At 43.7% G+C, this 21,569-nt stretch overlaps 1 protein-coding gene across 5 annotated transcripts in view; it reads left to right on the forward strand.

Annotated features, from left to right (window-relative positions):
• AUTS2 (activator of transcription and developmental regulator AUTS2) overlaps positions 1 to 21,569 on the forward strand; it is a 761,884-nt gene that overhangs the window by 714,888 nt on the left and 25,427 nt on the right. For 4 of the 5 annotated variants that reach the window (XM_080562699.1, XM_080562702.1, XM_080562701.1 and 1 more), the window contains exons 7-8: positions 18,339 to 18,816; positions 20,365 to 20,618. In XM_080562699.1, coding sequence (XP_080418825.1) covers positions 18,339 to 18,816; positions 20,365 to 20,618 — 732 coding nt within the window. The remainder of the gene's footprint in view (positions 1 to 18,338; positions 18,817 to 20,364; positions 20,619 to 21,569) is intronic. The other variant, XM_080562700.1, reaches the window with a different exon arrangement.

A 21,569-nucleotide genomic window follows, 5' to 3' on the forward strand; every position in this document is an offset into this window, starting at 1 on the left:
CAGGGGTTTTGTTCTCTTTGTAAATATTCTCTAGGATCTCTTCTGTCTTCTAAACTGTGTATAGGGAAAGTATTTAATGGGACCTGGGGAGAAAAGAACAGCATTTTAAACTTAATATAAGAATTTAATTTTTAATAGGTTTCATTTGGGGCTAGAGTATTCATATTGGAGTGGAAATTAAAGTGTCTAGATACTTTGTGTGTACACTGTTGGAAAGTCTGTAAAGTGATGTGCGGGTAAAAGTCTTTCTTATCTGATCTCACAAATACAAAGTTGCAAAAGCTATTGATTGATATCATTCATTCATATTTGACCTAATTTTTTAAATTCATCTTTGAGTTTTCTTCAGCTAGTCTGAGCAGGTTTGCTCTGCAGAGCATGGGGTGACCTCGTCTCCTCCGGCAGGGCGCTTGGTCGTCTCCACATTGATCTCTGGAGGCCTCTGTAGAGCATGAGAAGTTATTACAGTGATTAAATCGCTTCCAGCATGTTGCATGCCATATGGACAAGTATGGAGCGGTTCACTGAGCGGCATGGGCAGCAGTGGGTTGCGTTCATGTTAAAGCAAAACGCCTGTGGTCTCTCCAACTTTGTGGATGAGATGGGTAAAAAAAAAATAGTTACTTCATAAATTTACTCCAGCTTTTAACAGGTAGTAAAGACCACAGTTTGCTTTCAAGGTTAGGGAAATTTTTACTTTGCGTTATTGTCTAATAGCAGGCTTTCATCATCTAAAGCTGATGAGGAGTTGGAAGGCTCAACTGTGGGTAGCTACCGTTGTGCTTGCTAGTCTGGAGACTCATCTGTGTCATACCTTGGGAGGGAGACTTGAGTTCTCAAACCATCGAACTGGAGATCGTTTGCGTATGTGACTGCCATTTCCATCCCTGAAAGAGCACCGTGGTGCGAACGACCCCGTCTGGCCTTGTGCAATGTCCCCTCGGCAGAACCGGATCCGAGCGCCAGGGGCCGGGCTGGGCAGCCAGCAAAGCAGGCCTGCTGTGGCAAGCAGGGGCACGCTGGCTCAATTTGCGGCTAGGCCTCTGCGTCTAAATCTCAAGTGCATTTGATATCTTTGCAGCTAACTTGCAGGAGTTCGTAACTCATCAGTGCATCAGTCTGATGTACGCGAAGCAGGTGATGGCAAGACGCTCATGGCAAGGGCCCTGTTTACAGCTAATGAGCCCCTCCAGCAGCTACAGAGATAAACAGCAGCGAACCCTGCTGCATATACATTTCCAGGTCTGTGAGCTTAGTTTAATACCTCAGCCTTATCTTGGCATTGCGGACTGCTTTCTGTCTTCATGTGGAGGCATCAGAATGTCCTCAGGCTCTTTGGTAAGATTAAGAGCTTCCCTTGGCATCCTGACAAGGAGGAAATTTAAGGAACAAGAGTATTTAACTTAAAGCTAATCTGGTCTTTGTGAAAGCAGGGGGATTAGACCATTAAGTTCTACATGCCTGGCAGGTTTCTGCCACTGATGGCACTGATGAAGGAAACGCTGCGGAGAGGTGTGCTGGAGATGGATGTGTGTGAGCGCTGGAAGGAGGGAGCGAAAGCGTTCACGAAGCTGGGTCCTCGGGCCTTTGCCAGGCAGCATATGATTTTGTGTTCACGCCTGAGCTGCGACGTGGTTGTAGGTCTGCTCTACTTGCATCTGCATTTCATTAGGGAGGAGCAGAGCATATGGACGATGTCATGCATGGAAAAGGAAGGGGGTGAATCTTAGCCCTGCCACACGGTGTGCTGGTGGGGGTTAGGTGGGAGCATGGGGTAGGCCAACCTCGAGCACCTCCTGTACATGTGTCCTGGTCCACACTGAGATTTGTGTCTCCTGAAGCCTCTGCGCATCCCAAAGCCTGCTTTATACCTAGAGTTCAGCTTTCAGCCTTGCTTGAGGAAGAGTGACTTGGAAAAAATGATCAGTGCGTTCGTTGTGGCACAGCCTCATTCCTTGAGGCTTGTCCTCATTGAGGACAAGTTTTCAAATGTTTTCAACAGTTTCCGGTAAAATTGGTGGCTGTTGGTAAATGTTAAACTGTCCTTTTTTTGTTGTTGCTTTTTCCCTAGTACCCAGAAAGAAACTGTAAGCTAGCTTGAGGTGAATGTTGGAGAGCATCCAGCATACATGGCAGGCTTAGCACCTCTTGGTAGTAGGAGGTTTTGGATCCTTCTAGAAGCAAAGTGCAAGAAGTGTGCGTCTCCTTACCTGCAGCCAGAGCCATTTGCACGTGCTGCTTCCCTCCTTCCCTGTGAATAAATTTGACAGCCCTGCCTTGATAATAATTAAAAGAAATCCTCCTCCTCACTTGCATCTGAACACCCCAAGTAAATACATTAATGTACAGATACTCATATGCAAAGGTATGTGCACAGATGCACACACATTAATGTATGATAAATACGTATCTTATAATGGATTGATCTGTTAAATGGAGCTCATAATGGTTTCTTTCTAAATGGTAATAGGCCCACTTGTTTTTCTGTGTATTTTCTGTGATGTACTGGAGATTGTTACACTTTCAGCCTTGTGCTTATTATATCAGGATATGGGCATGATTATAAAGCATTCATGATTGTCAGGGCCTAACAGAAAGCTAAACAAATGAGCTAAGTATGTGATTATTAAATGCTCATGGCTGTCAGCCTCACTGAAAAGTGAAAAAAAACCAGCTAGGTACTTTTCATATATTCGAATGCATAACAAGGAATAGTGGAACGAAATGAATTATTATATATTACATTTACTTACTCAGATGCATCCTTTGAACCACAATGAAGAGTGTTGGCATTATGCCAGGGCTGAATTTGACCTTTTTAAAATCCTTATCATTATTTTCATGAAACCAATGGAGAGAGGCCTTCAGCAAGAGCTTATTCTTGTTTTCCACCAGCCCCTGATCTGAAAAGCTCGTAATCTAAATACTTGGAAAAGGAAGTAGGAGCAAATGCTGACCTGTGTCTTGAGGGAGCCAGAGCAGAACTTTAATCATCTCGTCTAGTGCATTGTCCCTGAATCCTGGTGATTTTCCATAGATCATTTTCAGATCATTTTCTCTATATATTTGGAGATGTTGCAAGATCAGTTTGCCCAATACATCCTCAAGGGTTATTGCTAAAAGCTTCTCATAGCCTTGTAAGAAGTGTGTGCTTCAGCATATCTATTACCTATTAAACCTGGCGAAATAATAGGGTTTCCCTATGTCATAACAAATCATGCCTGGGCTAAAATTGCTGCAAACATTCTCCAGGACTTAATAAGCTCTTGCTGTTTTGCAGTGGTCCAAACAATTCGTTACTGTGACTGTCATATAGTACAGAATTATGTTATTGAAACTGTCTCATAAAAGACAAGACAGGATATAAGGGGAAGCTGATCCCACATTGCAGGAAGTGTGTGAGTTTCGGGGCTGTATTGAACTGACATGTAATTTTTTTCATGGTAAAGATGGCAGTTTGTAGGTGTATAATCTTTTGTAATTCTGGTGTGATTAAACATAGGTAGTAATAGAAGGCATTTTTGTTTCTTTGGGACTGTGAACTCCTCCTGTAGGCCCTTTAAACTGGAGCCCCGTGAAAGTGGACAAAACAAAGAGTGAGAAATTTCGTATTTCTCTTTGGCTTTTTATAAATCAGCCCCAAGTCCCAACATGAAGCACAAATCTATGCCCATTGTTGCAAGATAGGGAATTTGGGGAGTTAAACTCCACTTTGACATTCAGGAGCTTCTCTTGAACAAAATTCCACACCATCATAAAAAAAAGTCAGTGTAAAATATCTGAACTAGAGCAAATTGAACAATTTGGCAATTCTAATGCTTTCATCTGAAGTTTCATGCCTGCAAGGATGTGAAAAAGTCAATAACATGAATTGGAAGTTATTGATTATTTCGCTGGGCTGCTGTTGAAACATCATATGCGCTTGATTTGGTCTCCCAACACCCAGTAAACCTTTTGTTTATAGTTTCACCTCCCTTGTGAAAAGAATTGAAAATACTATAAATGGAGAGTGATTTTTTTTTCTAATTTTAAAGTATTTTTCCTTAAAGTTAAATAAATGTTATTTGTAAAGGTTCCCGTCACTCCAAGATGGATATTTCATGTCACAGATGGGCCTATTCTTAATTTACTTTGTAAGGCACTGAACCTTCTGTTCGACACTGCCATCTGCAGCCCCATTGATTTTAGGACATTTGTATAAGGCCTGTCTACACCTGACAGCTTGCAGGGCTGGGTTTCTGTTCATTTGAAACAAAACAGGTTATGGAAGTGTGCTTTTCTCCTGCTGCCTCTCCGCCAGGACCCACCTCGCTGAATTAAAGCAAGAGGTTCAAATGAAAGCCGCAACTGGGAGGAAGCTTGGGGTCAAATTCTGTGATGTGGAAGATGTAAAGGCTGTAATGTTGCATCAAGGCTTGCTGAGTTGACTCCCGAATGCGAAAGAGCGATTTTCCCAAATTGGAAGTGTGAAGTTGCTGAGGAGAGCTTCCACTTTGTACTGCTAAACATTTACACTGTTTCACCTAAGACGTACAGCAAATGAGAGAAAAACGAAAAGGGATTATTGTGGGTATTTGTGGAACAGATTTGACTGTAAGATTATCCACAAAAGTAAAAATATTTACATCCCAGTTGGTTAAAAATCTGTCCAGTATGTCTATTTGTTTAGCTAGCATTAATTACCTACATCAGCTCCTTCTGGTAAAAGACTGTTCAGGGTTTGGTTAATTTCCAAGATTCAAACATTTTGCTTTAAATTACTGGAATTCAGATGAAAACATACTTAATGGTAGTTTGCTCCTGTAGTCTTTGATCATGCTGCAAAGTGTGCATTTTCCTGTGGTTGAGGGCTTGGCATGGACCTGCCAAGGCATGGTGGTGTGACAAGGGATGAGCGATGGGACCCAACACGTTGCAGCCCCAAGCTGAGTGCTGTGAAGGCATCAGGTTGCTGGCAGGAACAGTGGGAGAAGAGAAGCTGAACCCCTCTGCTCCCAGCTCTGCAAAACCACTAAGTGCGTGCATCCAGTCCGTCCCTAGTACATGGCTGTGGGAGTTTAAGTGTGCTGGAAGCTAAGTGCTTGCTGTAATGCTCTCCAAAGAGGGATGTTGTCACTCATCAGAGGAGTTTGAGAGAAGGAACAGAAAGGAGAAGATCAATTTAGATGTAGGTTTTACAGCTGTTGAGATAAAAATGGAAGTGGTGCAATGCAAACTCATTTCTCAATGGTTCACCCATGCTGGGTGGAAGCTTTCAGGTAGCGTGCTCCAGGCTGCAGAACCAGACGAGGCCGTGTTGGACAGGATGTTTTCTGCTTTGCATCTCCAAGCCACTGGATATTATGCAGATAACGTGGAGATTCCTATGTTGCAGTTCTGCAGAGTTGAGGTTGCCAGCTGTCTGAAGGCAAGGAGCTGCTGTCGTGCTGGGAAGGTCTGGAGCACGGGCTGCAGAAATAACACGCCAGCTGCACAGCCCCACACTGGGGCAGGTTGATACCGGTACCTGGGCATGTAGGGCAAGGGGATGGCCCAGTTTGGCTGCCTGTGGCTGTTCCCCAGCGTGCGGGGAAGCCGATGATGCCCGTGACGATACGACAAGAAGACCGTCGGGCAGGTGCGTCACGCGCTGTCGCACCTGGGCGTGCCGCTGGGCCAGCTGGTGCGTGCGAGCCCAGGTGTCTGTGCCGCGATAATCCACAAATCAAATAATCAGCTGCTGGTTAATCAAGAACTGAATCTCCTCGCATCCAGTTAAATATGTGCATAACTTGAGGGGGGACAGGAGCTGCAGCACGGAGGCTGCTGCTTGTTCAGGGAGCGACAGTGGGTGCTGCTGCATGGACTGAGGGGTGGGGGGAGTTTGCAAGCATTTATTTCAGCAGCAATGTCATTTTAAGCAGGCTTTGCTGGTCCAGGCTAAAGATAGTTTTTAGAAAAGGAGACGAAGAGAAAAAAGTTACTTCTAATTCATATTATTGCCCCAGACCAGCTCATTACATGGCCTCCTGCACAGGGGAGGAGTAGTGCAGGGCAGGAAGGCATGGCCAGGGATGCAGGGACCTGCATAAGCCATCAGGACTGCTGAAGAAAATGCTGTGGGACTGCCTTGATCCTCCTCTTGATCTGCCCAGAGCCGAGGTGGAACGTGCTCTGCCCCTCGGGTTCTTGAGTTCGCTTTGTGGTAAGTGGCAGAGGTGGAAGAACTTGTATGGGGGCAATGCAAAGGCAAGCCTCCGTGCATGCAGACATCTGATCTTCCCCCTCCGTCTCCAGAGCACCATTTGTTCAACGTTTCTTTTAAATTTTGGTCTAAAAATAGACTGATAAATTATTTTGAAATATTCTGGTGAATCTGTAAGGCAGGAATTGGGAGATGGCTTCTCGTTTCCCGAATGGATTTAAAAGTAACAAAAGGAAATTGTGAGTTGACTTGCAGAGCTCCTGACGGAAGATGATGTTAAGGTAAGGAGCTTAGGAGGATTCAGAGGATTATTAGACGTTTGTAGAAATACTAAGAATATTATCAGTGACACAAGGTGGGATACCAGTCTGTGAGAGGGAGCAACCCTCAGGGCTCATGGTGTTGGTGGGCTCTCGCTGATGGCCTTCGGTGCCTGCGTGCAGGGTACGGCCACGTGCTACGCACGCATCATCCTGCTGCATCTGGCATTGGAGCAAGTCAGAAAGCAAATGTCATATTAAATGGACTGTTGATGCTATGCATTGCATGTGGCCTGTACACCCATCCCTGGACTAGCTGTCTTTCCTGTTTTCTGATCTAACGTGTGATATATTTTTCTGAATTGGCACTCAGACGGGTGCCGTTTGGAGAGAGAAGATGGATGCGGAGCTGTTTGTGTATTTAGAGGAAACACTCCTGCTTAATGGTACGAAGTGTTTATACATCGAAAGAGCGTTTCCCTGATGGCTGGGAAACCAGCTGCTGGAAGCGCAGGGCTGTCCCGGATTAGCTCTGCGGCTCCCTCCCTGCGCTCGCAGCGTGGTGGGGAACTGGAAGCCATTCAGAAATCTGCTCTGCGCGCAGTCCGCAGCACGGATCTGTGCCACACGTACTGTATATCCCCAGTGACAGCTGAGCAAACTTATGAAATAACAATTGAGGATGATTATATTGGTTCTGAGGATTAGCACAGCAGGTAGCCATGTTGGCACAGGGCAGGGTTTGGGCCGAAGGATAAATACACATTCTTTTTATTATTGCGGCTAGGGGGAATCTGCTAGACTTTGAGGCATAGAACAGGCTCACTGGCCACCTGTGAGCTAATCACACGGATTTGCCTCATTCTGTATTTCAGCTCACTTGGAGCCTGTAATCTAATTTCCAAACAGAGATGAGAAGAGTGAACAATTCATTTTCTACTTTACATGGCTGTGCTGGTAAACTTTTAATCCTTTTAGAATTACAGTTCCTTGCAACGTGGAGGCAACAACACAGAGTCCTGTGTGCAAGACTGTAGTCTTTGAATGCACCATTTGCTGGATAATAATTAGCCCCAGCATGGCACAACATGAATCGAAATAAAAGTTAGGAGCATAGGATGTTTTCCAAATGGTGTATTGGAGCATGCATAGGCTAAAGATTTCAGTTTTCGTAGAAAATTCCTGCATTTTGGACTTCAAAAGAACCCCACAGCAGTTGTTGTTCTCTTCGGCTTCTGTCTTTACACTGTCTTTTTAACGTGTAGGCCTTTATGGTGTTAGTCTCATATCCTACCAGCTTATTAATTATATCATGTTTATAGTGGAAGTATTGTGGCAGTTTTGGCTTTAATCTGGTCATCATTGGTCATCGTTTATTTTGAAATAGGTAGAATACCTATTTAGATTTTTGAAATATGTGATGAGCTGATGTTAAGCTGGGGGTGCTAATGTTTGCTAAAAGCCCAATGTTCATTCATGCTGCTGTGTTTTAAGATGTGTTTATGCAACTATTCCTCAGACAGTTTATCTGTCATAAAGGAAATACTGTTGACATGCTGCTCTGCTGCTTTCATTAAGGACAAATCAGTCAATGAGCACAGAGTAAAGGTGAGCATTGAGGTTTCTGATGAGTGAAGGCCCTTTCACGACAATTTAGTGTATTTTTAGTGTTCTGTAGGGACTTCCTTGAACCCACCATGTGCCGCAGTAGCTCACCCTATAGCTAGGTTATAAGCTCTTCATGCCAGCTTTGCACCTTCACTTGGATTTTGCTTTCAGGTTGATAATAAAAAAAGTAGAGCTCCAAATTTCATTTTCTGCAAGCTGACATGCCTAGTATTCACTGAAATTTCAGTCTGTCTTCTAGCAAAATGATGTGAAAGAGGATGTACAGTTGTAAAATTGATATATCCCTGAGAGCACTGTCAGACCTTTGTTCCATGTTACAGGCTGATCATCCAGGGGGTTAAAGAGAAGACTTTCTGATCGTATGGAGATGTCCTGTTGGCTGACACATTGCAACTCATTGCTCCTCCAGGTCTCTCGCAGGGCAGGCACTGTGCTCGCTGAGTCAATAGTCCTATCAAAAATCCCATTTCCCTAAGACCTACTGTATGTACTTATAGGGAAAAAAAGCCTCATGTCGTGGATAAATGTAGTGAAAGCAGTTCAGCAGATTCTAGTAAAGCGTGCGATATTGTGTGGAGCAATTAGGATGTAATGGATCCTTTGCTGTACCAAAATTTACTCTACAGGGAGGCCCCCAGCCATCCTGAGGTCTGTGAAACCAGAGTTATCGGCAGCACAGCCTTTCTGATTGCAAATAACATTCCTACAGATCGACTGACGCAAAATGAGATCTCTCTGAGACCTGCCAGGCTCCCATCATCACCCCACCTCCGTGTCTGGAAATTAATTTGATTTAAGCAAATAGTCAGATTTCATTCAGTTTGCTTATACAGTTTCAACAACTGGGGAGAGCCGTCTGACTGCAGCCCATGTAGTTCAGGCAAGTGGAGCAAAGTAGACGGTGTTCAACACTTTGAGAACAGGCTTGGGAGAGCCGTGGTCAAGAAAAGAAGATATCAAGGCAAAGCAAACCTTTTCAAGTAGTTCTACTGAACTATTTCTTGCTGAGGTAGAGAAGACATCATGAGGTCTTCAGAACAGAAGGGGCCCATAATACCTACACTGGACTACCCAGTAATTAATGATGCTTCTCTATAAATGGCTTTTATTAAAAAAGCTAAATACTTCTCAGTTATTGAATTATCATATAGGCTTTAATGGAACATCCCACTCCTGTGTCCAAAATGCCGTAGAACATTGTAAAACTAAAACTGGTGCATGCCAAAGAGCCATTGCTGATCTCATTCTTTATTGTTGATTTTATCAATCTTATGTTATTTTCTCTTTTAATTTCTATAAAATCTTTCAAGTCCTCCACCACTGTCCACTTGGTACACAGTTAAATTTACCTATAAAGTTTTTAGTAACTATGATCTCAAAGCAATGAAACACAAAGTGGAGTGGCAGATCTTCAGTTACGTTATAGTTATATATTTGAACCTATTCAACAATTTGTCCCATTTTTCCCTTTTAAAATAAAACAAATTGATGGGATGTGTTTTAGTATAATACAAGAAATTTAAACAGTTGAAAAAGGAGAGAGCATCACTAGAAAGCTGTAATAGTGATATTTAAGGAGACCCTTTGTTGACCAGGATCACTGAAATCTGATTTCTGCACTTATCTGTATTACCCAAACCAGAGGGATCCTGCCTAGGCAATGCCACATTAGAGTAGGCAGTTGGATAATGTTAATATTTTTCTCTGTAGCATTGGAAACAGAGCAAAATACTCCCAAGTGTGAGAATACTGCAAAGTGGCACTGAGCATTAGAGTTGCAATTTGTAAGCTCAGTGAAGTTTTCCTGTAGACACTAAAGAGCTAAAATAATTGTAACTAAAAGTGGGTATTGTCATGATCACGCTGAGCTTTCATCTCAGTGTTAGCAAGAAGGGCACTGGGGTTTTAAGCTCTTTGTTTTTATTGACGTCATGCCTTTAAAAATAGAATGGAAAATTCTTGGCTCTAAAGAACAAATTCACAAAGGAAACTGTGTTATGTGTCTGGTGAGTTATGGGTATGACACCTCTCGGGGGGAATAAATGTGTTATTCTTCTGTATAAACATACCACACAGATCTTTTTCGTCCTTCATATATTAAACTGAGCTGTCAGGCTAAATTCGATCAGTGTTCATAAGGTGATACTTTTCAAGCTGCTTTTGAAAGCCAGTTTTATTCAAGCTCATTCAAGTAATCCTTTCACACACAAGCGGGATGAGCTGATGCCATGAGCATTTGAGAGAGCAGCTCCGTGGCCAAAGCAAATCGATAGGAAGGAAGGGGGGGTGACAGAGAAACCCAATATATTTTCCTTCCCAGCCCCTGAGATGGAGCTAATCTTGTGCTAAGGTTATCCAGTCCCTATTGATAATTGGAGAAAATGAACAAGCTTGCTGTGTTTTCTAATGGTTCGCTATCTGGTGCTGCCACCTCATGTCCTCTTGGCAGCCCTGGGACCGTCTCATCTCAGCAGTGCTGTGCCGTGGTTTCACGGGGTGGGTCACAGCGCAACGTCCAAAAGGGGAGCGGGAAGGTGCCATTCAAAGCCACCCTGGCCTGGCATCAGGCTGGGCAGATGTTCGGCAAGGCCTGGCTCTGCTTAGGGCAATGCGTGGCCCAGGGACGGGTTTAGGGCCGAGCCCCCCAGCCCGCCTGTTCCCCAGCGAAGCAGACACCCTGCCAGCTCGCCCTGTGTCTGCTGCAAGAGCACTTGCAGGGTCAGAAGTGAGGGTATAGTCTAGGAAGATTTTGAGAAGATTTTGTCTCCCTGAGCTGTCTGAATTGCTCTGAAGTGTCAAAGTGGCAAACAACAAAATGGCCGTCATTTCTCCAGGCTTGCAAAAGGCCTTTGGAAGCTCCTGAGCTAGAGGCTGCTACAGAAGCTAAGTGGTTGTGAAGCAAGAAGCAAAGGACTGTTACTGGCAAAACGTGGCTAAAGACAGGAGAGCGAGGAGTTGGGTTATTTTCATCACGGTCTGTTTGCAATTCGGTATCAGCTTTAGAGCTGCTGAAATCTTAAGTCTTCTGCCCTGAGTTGGTCAGTGGAAAAGGCAGGAGGGGAAGCAGCAGCATTTACACGTGCTGTGAGCTTATCTGGGAGAGCTGGGTCCATAGAGCTGTTAGACAGTGTGGAGAGGCCTCATCCAGCTGAACACGGACTCAACAGAGCAACGTGTGTCAAACCAGGCCACGCAGGTGCTGAAGCAGCAGGGACGAGTCGAGATGGGGCTGGGTGTTCCCCTAGATGGTTCCATGTGTGGTCCTGGTCAGCCTCTGGCTAACGGAGGTGTTGCAGAAGCCTGAGAGGTGCAGCAGGACAGCAGGAAAAATACCCAAGGGTGACATGGCATGTAGGAAAATCTTGTAGGAAGAAAGGGTGGGAAGATAGGAGCTGAAAAGGAGATAAAAGGGGAAACGCTTTTGTGAAGGAATGATGCTGATAGCTTGTAGAGAAGTCTTGTTATTACACACTGGCAAGAACCAAGTGGAATTAAAAGGTGAGAAATGGAAACCTTCTGGAAGGGATATGACATGCTAAGAAGCTTGCTGCTGAGGGCAAGAACTTGAGCATACTCAGATGAGACTTGAGATTCATGCACATCAGCAGCCCATGCTATGTTACCATGATTCTAGAAAGTCTTGGAACAAAATCTCAGGCTTCTGGGTATGAGCCAGTCTTCTGAGAGATCAGCAGGAGATCTCACGTGCTGGACAGGTTACCTGACCTGTGCTGGCTGCAGGGGCTTTACACCTGCTCTGGAAAAATCTTACACTGTCCGGAGTCAGTGGTAGGAAACGTGGTGCCTAAGCCTGATTTAGAAGGGATCGTCCATGTTTCTGTGAACCCAGGTGTGTTTTACAAATGCTGTGATTACAAGATCTATATTTCTCTAACTAAAACACCAAATGGAAACCAGAAACTAAAGCTCACTCTTTGTGCTCAAACCCTTTATCATCAAAGAATATCCCTCGATTAATTTGTCACCATTACTTTCTCTGTGGGATGTTTCCAGCCCGTTTGAGAAGAGACCGCTGCAATAAACACTCCGGTGCTGGGAGCTGGCTGATGACTGCGTCAGAGTTACGTAGTTAATGAGTAATTTACTGCTTCCTGACTGAAAAGGTTGGGAAACGAGAGATTTTCCCTCTTGGAAATGAACCTTTCACTGTGCATGTGTGTGTACGTGTATGTGTTGAAGCAGGATTGAGCTATGGTGTTGCTTTCTCTTAGGGTCTGTTAGGATGATACAGCTGCATGCATCCATTTCCTATTAAGTAAAATGCAATGATTTGTAGGAGAGAGGGGTGTTTGGATGTTCTGTACTTCACTTTCCTCTAGAAAGCCATGTCCCATTTTTGCTAAGTAACGAGTTGCGTTTAAAAAAATATCAACCATCAAGTGCTTTCAATATTATACTCACAGTATACAGGATATAGGAGTTACATTTATGGCGTATGTTCTGTTTAACAGCTGGATGAAATAAATTGTTTCATGTGAAATATTGGAGGACTCTGCATTCTCAGATCAAGGCCAGAAGCAGCTCAATGACTGAAGAATTGTCAACATCTTGTGCAATTCCACTAAGTGCTTCTTTTCATTGATCTGCAACTTTATTGTTGACAATTAAATCCATTTCAACGCAGAAGATAAACATTTTTAACAGGAGGTAGCAAAATCTTTTGTCCTGAATGATTTTTCTCTGTTTTATAATTAAGTACAAAGTGTGTCACAAGTCTTGCTATTCAGTTGTGCTAAATACCTGCTTACTGTGGAATAATTGGTATCAGCAGATGACAGAGCTGCTTGTAACATGCTTTTGAAAGCATGTCTTTAATTTGCATAATCAAATACTTTGTTAGTGTCCTTGGAAATTAGGATGAAAGATGACTGTGTGCTAAAAATGAAAAATTGTTTTTAGCAAATTATGTGTATCCAGTACAACAGATGAATTGCTCTGGGGCCTTTCTGATATGCGTTGGCTGGTGTACGCAACAATTTCCTCCATCCTTTGCAGTAATAGTTTCTGTCATCTGCCTTTATTTATCCAAATGTTTCATTGACCAATGTCTAATCAATATGAAATGTACAATCAGGTCTTAAATCTGATTAATTATTTCAAGCCTTGTAAAATACTTGTTGAAGTATACCTCCCAGGGCTGGCGGTCAGCGGGGTATGCGTTTTCTGCATTCCGCTGACTTCAGAGAAGTTATGATAGCTTGTATTGGTTGTGACAGTTTGCACCAACTGCCCACTTATCCATGTTAAAACTGAAGGAAATAGTTCTATATTTTTTGAAAGATCTAATTTTTTATCTTGCATGAAAAAGTTTTCAGCAAATTTTAGTTAGAGGTAATATTTTCAAGAGAAGGGTTTAGCTTAACAAAGAAGTAGAAGAAAATACATGCTATTTTTAAATTAAATAATTCTATAAAAATGTAAGATTTCTGTGGCAGGCTGAACGTTCAGTCCCAAGGATCATGCTAGTAGGTAAAAAAAAGTGAAAACTCCTATAATTTTCATGCGTGTGCTGTAAGGAGTTGGAGCTTAATCCAAAGCCCTCACAAGGGATGGGAAGATTCAGAGTTGATTCTGAATTGCTCTCTCCAGATGACTTCTTACTCCCAAGCCAGACAGAGAGAGGATGAATCCTGATTTGGAAGGGAGGAGCAGTGACAGGGTACTATATATTCTTGTTTCCGAATCAAATTCAGTTGTTCCAGACCTGCACATGGAAAAGTTGGATGATTTGCGTTTCAAAAAAAGGTTTCATCTCTGTAAGTTGAATGCATCATGCATGACATTCTCTAAGGAGACTTCATTCGCCAAGGATTGCCAGGTCAGGTCAGAGATGCCCAGCTCACACGTCCTTGTCTGCTGCTCGGGAACTGGCCAGCGTGGCACTTGGCATCTTTGGTGGAACCAAACACGTTGAGCCTGTTTGCAAACAACACTTGATCAGGCAAAATTAGCATGTGTAACGAATTGGTGAATCTCTGGGAATTTCAAATTTGGCAAATCTCAACAGGGCATTTCTGTTGGCTGAAGAAGAGTTGGGCTTCATCTTGTGGCTATGATGCTCTCCTCTGGCCATCCTATAGCTCTTTTGGATCACTCAAATGCTACAAAAGAGCCCGAACACGGAGTTTAGGTCAAATTTTACTGCCTTGTGCCTTAGGAAGACTGGCAACGGCATTTCAGGTGAATGCTGCATATAAGCTGTGTTCATTATAAAAATCGGCATCTTTCAATGGAAGTGTTTGCATGCACTGTGTGTATTTCTCTGTTAAATGTGTGTATACATATAACAGATACGGGTTGAAATATAAATGTATATGTATTACATGTGACATATACATGTATACAAACACATGTGAGTGCATGTGTATACGTGTGTGCTCAGAGAATGTATATAAAATATAATGTAAAGTCACAGATACAGAGTCTCTCTAGTTCACATGCAGTCATTTGGTTTACTTACAGGTCTTCACAGTGTGGCCTTGTCTGCTCCTCTGGTGCTATTGAGCCAACCGAGTAATAATCACGTAGACACAGCCAAGTGATAACTGCACTTGTGTTACTTGGAGGGGACTGAGTTCTGCATCTTGTGCGATCCCCAGATTTTGTGTGTTAAGTGAAAAATAGAGGAATTTGGGAGTTAAGACACATCAAAGGGCAAAGACAGGAAAGCAAGATAATGGAAGTTGCATGTGCTGTCTGGGTGGTACGAGCTTAGCCAATATTTTTCTTCAGTCTTCAAAGAACATCGAACTATGGCTTTATTCCTTTCTCAGTAAAAAGACCGACTGCTGCTGGATGCAATATCAACCCTGTGGAAAAATGGGGAGCCTCTGTCAGCACAGAAGTTACATCACAGTTACTTTATCCAAAATAGAATATGGAGACTGCCATCAAATAAAGTTAGCTTGTTTACTTCTTTAGCTGTTTGGATGAAAATGATTTCCCGTGCTGCGTAAACAAACTCAGAAAGTAGTGCATTGGCTTGTCTGTGTCAGAGGCACATGAAGGACTTTTTCCACTTAGTTTTTACACCAGGATGGTCAGTCAACACTCAGAAGTAATGTGATGTGCAAAAATGTGCTGGTAGCAAAAAAGTAATCTTGTATGTATGACCTTGAAATACTGTTGATGAAGACTTGAGCCTTCCGTATGAAACATGTCACTGGGGTCGTTTATCACTGTTGTGGGATTTGAACTCCCGAAATAGATATTGTGGGATGAAGAATTCATTCTGATTTATATAGTATAATTATCAGGCATGCAGGCATGCATGTACAGAGCATACAGGAGTTAGAAAGACTGCTGGACATCCGACGCCATTTGGGGGTATAGTGTGGATTCAGAGGTGTAAGACAGAGAGAGGGAGAAGGTGTGCACACATTCAGTGTTTGACACTTGTAATAATATTATCCTACTAAATACGGTGTTTTCTAAGCTGCAAACTAACAGGAATGGTACTTAAGGGGCTGTGTAATGAAGATGTAAGCAGCAGCAAAAAATACCCAGGAGACACCTAGGATTCCTAGCCCCCTCTCCAGGGGAGCAGGAGCGGCTGTGTGAGGAACAAACTCCCCAGCAGTGAGCTGTGCTGAATAAATGTTACACACACCAGAGACTCTAAAAATATCAAATGGAAAGATTTAACGAATGCACAGAGCACAAGATATTCCCCGTAGATTTGGAAGTATCACCTCTGCAGGGTTTTCAGACAACCTACTGTATTCATCTTGCAGAGAATTTCTAATGACAAGGCTAAGCCCTCAAAGCCCTAATTATTACACCTTTATGTCAAAAATCAAAATATTGTAACTCTTAAACCTTGTAAGGTCTAGGAACATATATCCACCTATTTCTGAACAAACTGTTGATCATTTCTTTCCTCTTCGGGGTCCTGTCTTAACACACATGGTGATCAATCTCTGTCTAACTTACAATGTTTGATCAAGCAGGACTGATCCAAAGAATTAATGCAAACTGAGTTTCCTTTATTTATAACCTGCAGTGTAATAGCAACGAGATAGACCTTGGGCATACAGCAGAGTAATTATTTTTATTCCTGTGGAGTCTCACTATTGCCACCAAGGTCTTCTGATCCAAATTCATGGGGGAGCCTCTGTGCGTGTTTGCGTACGCCAGAAGTGTTTAAAGTACATCCTCATCAAAGAAGTCTGTTTATTTGTCTCTCCCCTTTACCTTCCTTTCCCCTCTCCCCCCCCACACACACACACTTTTTTTTTCCCCATCTCCTGTCCACAGACATTAAAACAATCACCAGGCTGTTGCTGTTGCACAGGACGTGTAAAACATGTAGTAACAGGGACCTGACATACTTTGTTGGGCCTTCTGCATGAAATTAAACCCAAATGGTGATGAGTTACTTGACACATTCCTGCCCAGCCCTCTCTGGCAGTTCCAGTGATTCAGAGGTTGGAAAATACTGTTACAGTGTGCCTTGGCCTGGACAAATACACTTTCCAACATATTTATTTGTACTCTTTTGCATCAACGTTTGACCAACATAGCTGTCAATGATTTTGTCTGAATTTCTATTATTTTATTATGCATTTATTCATTTAACCCCTTAAAATTGGCAGAAGAATGAATAAAGATTTTATGTCTTAAGATTATTTAGAAACCTAGTTATTTTTTAAGCAATAATCTTGTCCCAAGCCCCTTTAAATCTTGAATGTTTGCCCTGTGCTTTGTTTCTGCAGTTGCCAAAGATGCAAGTCTGGCTTGCCACTGTGGCTGTGCAATATTGACCTAATTGGTGCTTCTAAATCCCACTGCAGCTGCAGGCACTCCCCTTCTCAATCTTGGGTCAGCAACATTCCCCCAGCACTTGTTCTGAGGGGTGTCATGCATCGAATATTCATTGGCAGAAATTTGGGGGTGTGATTCAAGTAGGAGATTGCTCTAGATCCCCAGAGAGCTGAGCTCCACTGTACTGAATTTTAAAATTACAATAGCAGTCATTAGTGTTAAAGAGACACAGTTGGAAAACCAAAACAAGGCATTCCATGACCAGCCAAACCAAGAAAGCCTGCTTTCCTACCAGTAAGTGTTTTAAGGTTTAGAACTTGTGTAATAAGGCACAGAGCTCACATTGCATTTGTTCCCGCAGTGGGTTAGTAAGGGAGTGATGATAGAGTAACAATAACAGAAAATAATAGTAATAAACAGGCTTTCTCTTTGCAAGCAGGTTGTTTATTTTTGAGGAGAGTTATTGGAGGAAGAAGGAGAGAGGCAGATGCACACACAGGCAGAGTGTGGTTGCTCGACTCTTATGTCTTCAAAGAAAATGTGTTTCAGGACTAATTATGTTGCCTTCTCAACTTCTTTGGCCATTCTTCTGAAGAATAATGTCCAAACGAAATGTCATAAAAGAAAATCAAGGCAAAATTATATTTCCCCTACCTTTTTATTCTGTTCTTTGGAAGCCGAAGCAATAGTAATGTTCTTGTAAGCACGTAATAGTAATTAGGGATAAAAGGATGCACCTACAAAACAAATGTTTCTCCAGGCAGAGAGAGCAGTGGAGCCAGGCTTCCTGCAGAGCTCTCCCCCTGCACCATGGCTATTTGTGCTTACATGTTCAACTAGATAAGTTCTGTGGGGTTTATGTGATCGTTTAGGCACTGCTTTTGCCAAATACACATACAGATGATGTTACCTAGCTTCAAAAATTCATCAGCGCTGTTTTAGAGCCCCAAATCTTGGAGTTGTGCAATTATTGTGACAATCCTGTTCTCTTTAACAATCAGTGAAATGCTAGCGTGTTTGCACAGGAGAGTTGGGAAACAAATCCCTAGGAGGCAGGAGCCAGGAGACGGGTACAGCAAACCTAATGTCTGTCGTGCTGAAGAAACAGGATGAAGCAGAGCACAAACCCTTCTGGGTATTTGCCTTCAGGCAGATGCAGTAATCTTGTGGGAGGTCTGAGTCAAGAATTTTAGAGCTTTTGAACCACTGCACTCAAGTTGTGTGTACTTGCCTTTTTCACGTGTTAATGAAGACACCAGCAACTTTCTCCTTATGATGAAACAAGAGAGGAAATATTAGGAGAAGGCCCTGAGGACTAGGGACACAGCTGGAAATGATTTTGGTTTTGGTTAAGTTTCATGTTGGCATGGTTCTTTATGAAACCAAAACGTCTGCCATGAGTATAACTCTGGCAAATCGGTTTCGCTTGGTTTTGCCCATCTTGTCACACATTGACCTGTTTTCTCTCTCTTTTGTTGCAGATAAAGAGTTAGGAGTCAGTGCGCTAGCCGAAAATGCCGACCCTGGTGCTAGGGGGCCAGCTGTCCCGAAAATATCAGGATTAGAGAGGAGTCAAGAGAAGAGCCAGGACAGCAGCAAAGACCCAATACTTGAGCCTGTGGTGCCTAAAGACCCTTGTCCTCAGGCGGCCCAGCCTTTGGCCCAGCCCCAGCTGGAGCCGCAGCCGGAGGCGCCTTGCCCCAGCCCCGCGCTCGCCCCGCGACCGGAGGCTCCAGCCCCACCGGCCCCACCGCCGGCCGCCCAGCCACCGCCAGCCCCAGAGGAGGCCGCCCGCCAGCCCGCGCCGCAGCCGCCCGTCCAGCACCCGCCGCGGCCGCAGTCGCCAGTGCAGCCAGCCCATCCCAACCTCCCTCCAGTGCAGCCCCATCCGGCCTCTCAGAGCCTCTCGCAGCCGCTCTCCGCCTACAACAGCAGCAGCTTAAGCCTCAACAGCTTAAGGTAGGAGAACAGAAAGGCGGGCGTGCCCAAGTTGAGTCTTTGCACTCTTGCTGCCTGGTGGTGATGCTTTACAGGGCTTGGAGGAAGTGAAGAGGGGTTAGGACAAAGGTGACACAGCACGTCCTGCCTCATATGTGGGAAATAATGGGGGCTTTGTGGGTTTTACCTCAAATTCTTCCCAGGATCGCTTTATTTCTGATCTGGTGTTCCCAGAAATGCTTGGTAATCTCAAGCACATAGTTAATTTGCTTTTACTTTTCCTGCCTGTTGTTGCATACTCAGGTTTTTGGAAGGTATGTTACGCAATATAGACCATTGGAAGAAAATCCCAGTTCTTGTAGGCTCAGCTGCTCTCTGAAGGCTAATTACTTCTGCCACCTTCTCCCTGTAACCTTTTCTGCTTTCTCCAACTACTGACATGCCCTAGGGCAGTCAGTACAGCTGCTATTGGCCCTACTGACAGCCTAGCATAGTCTTGCACCAATGACATTAAGACTTAATTTTTTCCCACACTGCCAACATCTTACAATCGTCAGTGTTTTTCTCCTCAGCTGGCCACAGTGAGGTAAAACTCACCTTTGATAGGGGGATAAAAAAGATTAACAGAGATTAAACAAAATGTTCACAGGAACACGTAACATCTTTGTAAGTCATGGACCTCAGGTTTCCCCTGCAGTAAGCTAATGCTCTCAGCACTGCCTTACCTTTCCCCGAATCTGAGTTTGCAGCAGGCACGTGGTGTCCTTTGTCACCTGGTGAACCAGTATTATGGTTTGACTAGAGACTGAGAGTTTTTTAAGACTGCAATTTATTTTTAACCAAATTGGTATTGCTCATCTTTAAAAACCACTGCAATAAAAGCATGTTGTTACTTGAAATAATGACAAGTGGGATTAAGCATTATGTGAATATATTGTAAACACTCATTAGTAAGAAATGGAACCTGAAAAATTGCAACCAGTATAATCCTGAATATTTATTTTGCTGATTTAACTTGTGTCTTTATATTGTGGGGGTAGAGAGAGGCGTTAACAGTCCAATAAGCATATATCCGTTGCTGCTTTCGCAACTTCATTTCACATTTCTGCAGTCTTCTATCTTTCTAAGTCATAGGAAAGAAATTAATTTTTTATTAATGCAGTGATCACTGATTTTGAGCTTCATTTGCCCGAAAACATGAATCAGAAGCAGTCATGTAGAAAGGACCTGATAATTAAGTAATGAATGCACAGGGCTGATTACTCCTTTGTGTGCCATGCCTGTGTTGCTGGAGGACTGAATCTCAGCCTCTTACAGGGAGGGAAAACACGTCTTGGGTTTTGGTGGGGAGAGACCATAGGAAGACACTAGACGAGGTTAGAGAAAGGAATATCTCAGTGGTATTGATAGGAAAAAAAAAAAAGAGTAGTAACTGGAGTTTGTAATAAGTAACATATTAGTGACATGTTTAACATGAGCCATGCATATTTTATTGGGGTAGCGTATATGTAGGTTTGGAGCTTTTCTCTCTTCCATGCAGTGCTTAATTGCTTTTCTTTTCATTAACAGCAGCAGCAGAAGCAGCACTCCTGCCAAGACTCAGGCCCCCCCTCCACACATATCTCACCACCCTTCAGCCTCACCGTTCCCCCTCTCTTTACCAAGCCACAGCCCGCTGCATACCTTCACGCCCACCCTCCAGCCCCCCGCACACCCACATCACCCCAATATGTTTGCCCCTCCTACGGCTTTGCCTCCTCCACCGCCATTGACGTCAGGGACCCTGCAGGTTCCAGGACACCCAGCTGGTAGCACTTACTCAGGTAAGAGACGGATGGATCATGGCCTGAGCATGTCTAGTGTGGCGCAGGAAACCAATTCTCTGGTTTTAGTCAAAATAATTCCTCTTGGTCCATTCCGCGGGGGCTGCTGGTTGGGTGGAGGTGGTACTCATTGCTGAAGGATTTGGAGCAATAGCAAAACCAAAAGCCACCCAGACGTTCTCAAAGACTTTTCTTCTTGCCTGGGAATGAAGATTTTTGGAAGCCTGTGCTTTTCTGTGTCTGCTCCCTGGGGTAAAAACACTTCAGAATTCATATGTGCCCACACAAAATCTGTGAACCCTCTAGCAATGTCTGTGCTGTAGCTGTGGTCTGTTGCTCAGCCTCGCTTCTCTGTAGCAAGCCTGGCTGGTGGGAAAGTCTCTGGTGGCTGTGCACACAGCAGTCCTGAGGTCGTGTACGTGCAAGATTTAGGGGCGGGAGGTGGTTAGTTGTGGAGATTTTTATCAGTGGAGTAAACTGTGCTCTTTTATACTTTGTCTGTGGGAAGATGTAATGTGTCTGTTCCTCACCAAGAGGGAACCGGGGGAAGAAAATGGAGGATAATCAGCATTCGAGTAATATCATTCGTGACCACACAGCGGGGGAGTCATGATAGCAGCAGCCACTCTCTGTTCACTCACTTCAGCTTAACTGTACCTCCTCACCTGCTCTGGGATGTGTCCATGTCCATACAAATTTAGGGAGAACCCTCACTTTGTGGCTCAGATGAATGCTGTAGTGAAGACAGGCTTGAAGGGAGAGGAGGGAAACTGAAAACTTTCATCTGTCTCTGAGGCCTTTGGGGAAGATCCGAGAGAGTTTTCTTAACCTGTACAGTGTCGCGGTTTACTGTGAGGAAGTTTTAAATACAGGTTCGCTACCACAGCCAGCAAAATTGGCACAAGATCTGGAAAAGTCCCTGAGCTCATGGGGGTTGTTTTGCTTTGTTTG

This window comes from Anser brachyrhynchus (assembly GCF_964034855.1).
Source record: "Anser brachyrhynchus genome assembly, chromosome: 20".
NCBI classification, from domain to species: domain Eukaryota; kingdom Metazoa; phylum Chordata; class Aves; order Anseriformes; family Anatidae; genus Anser; species Anser brachyrhynchus.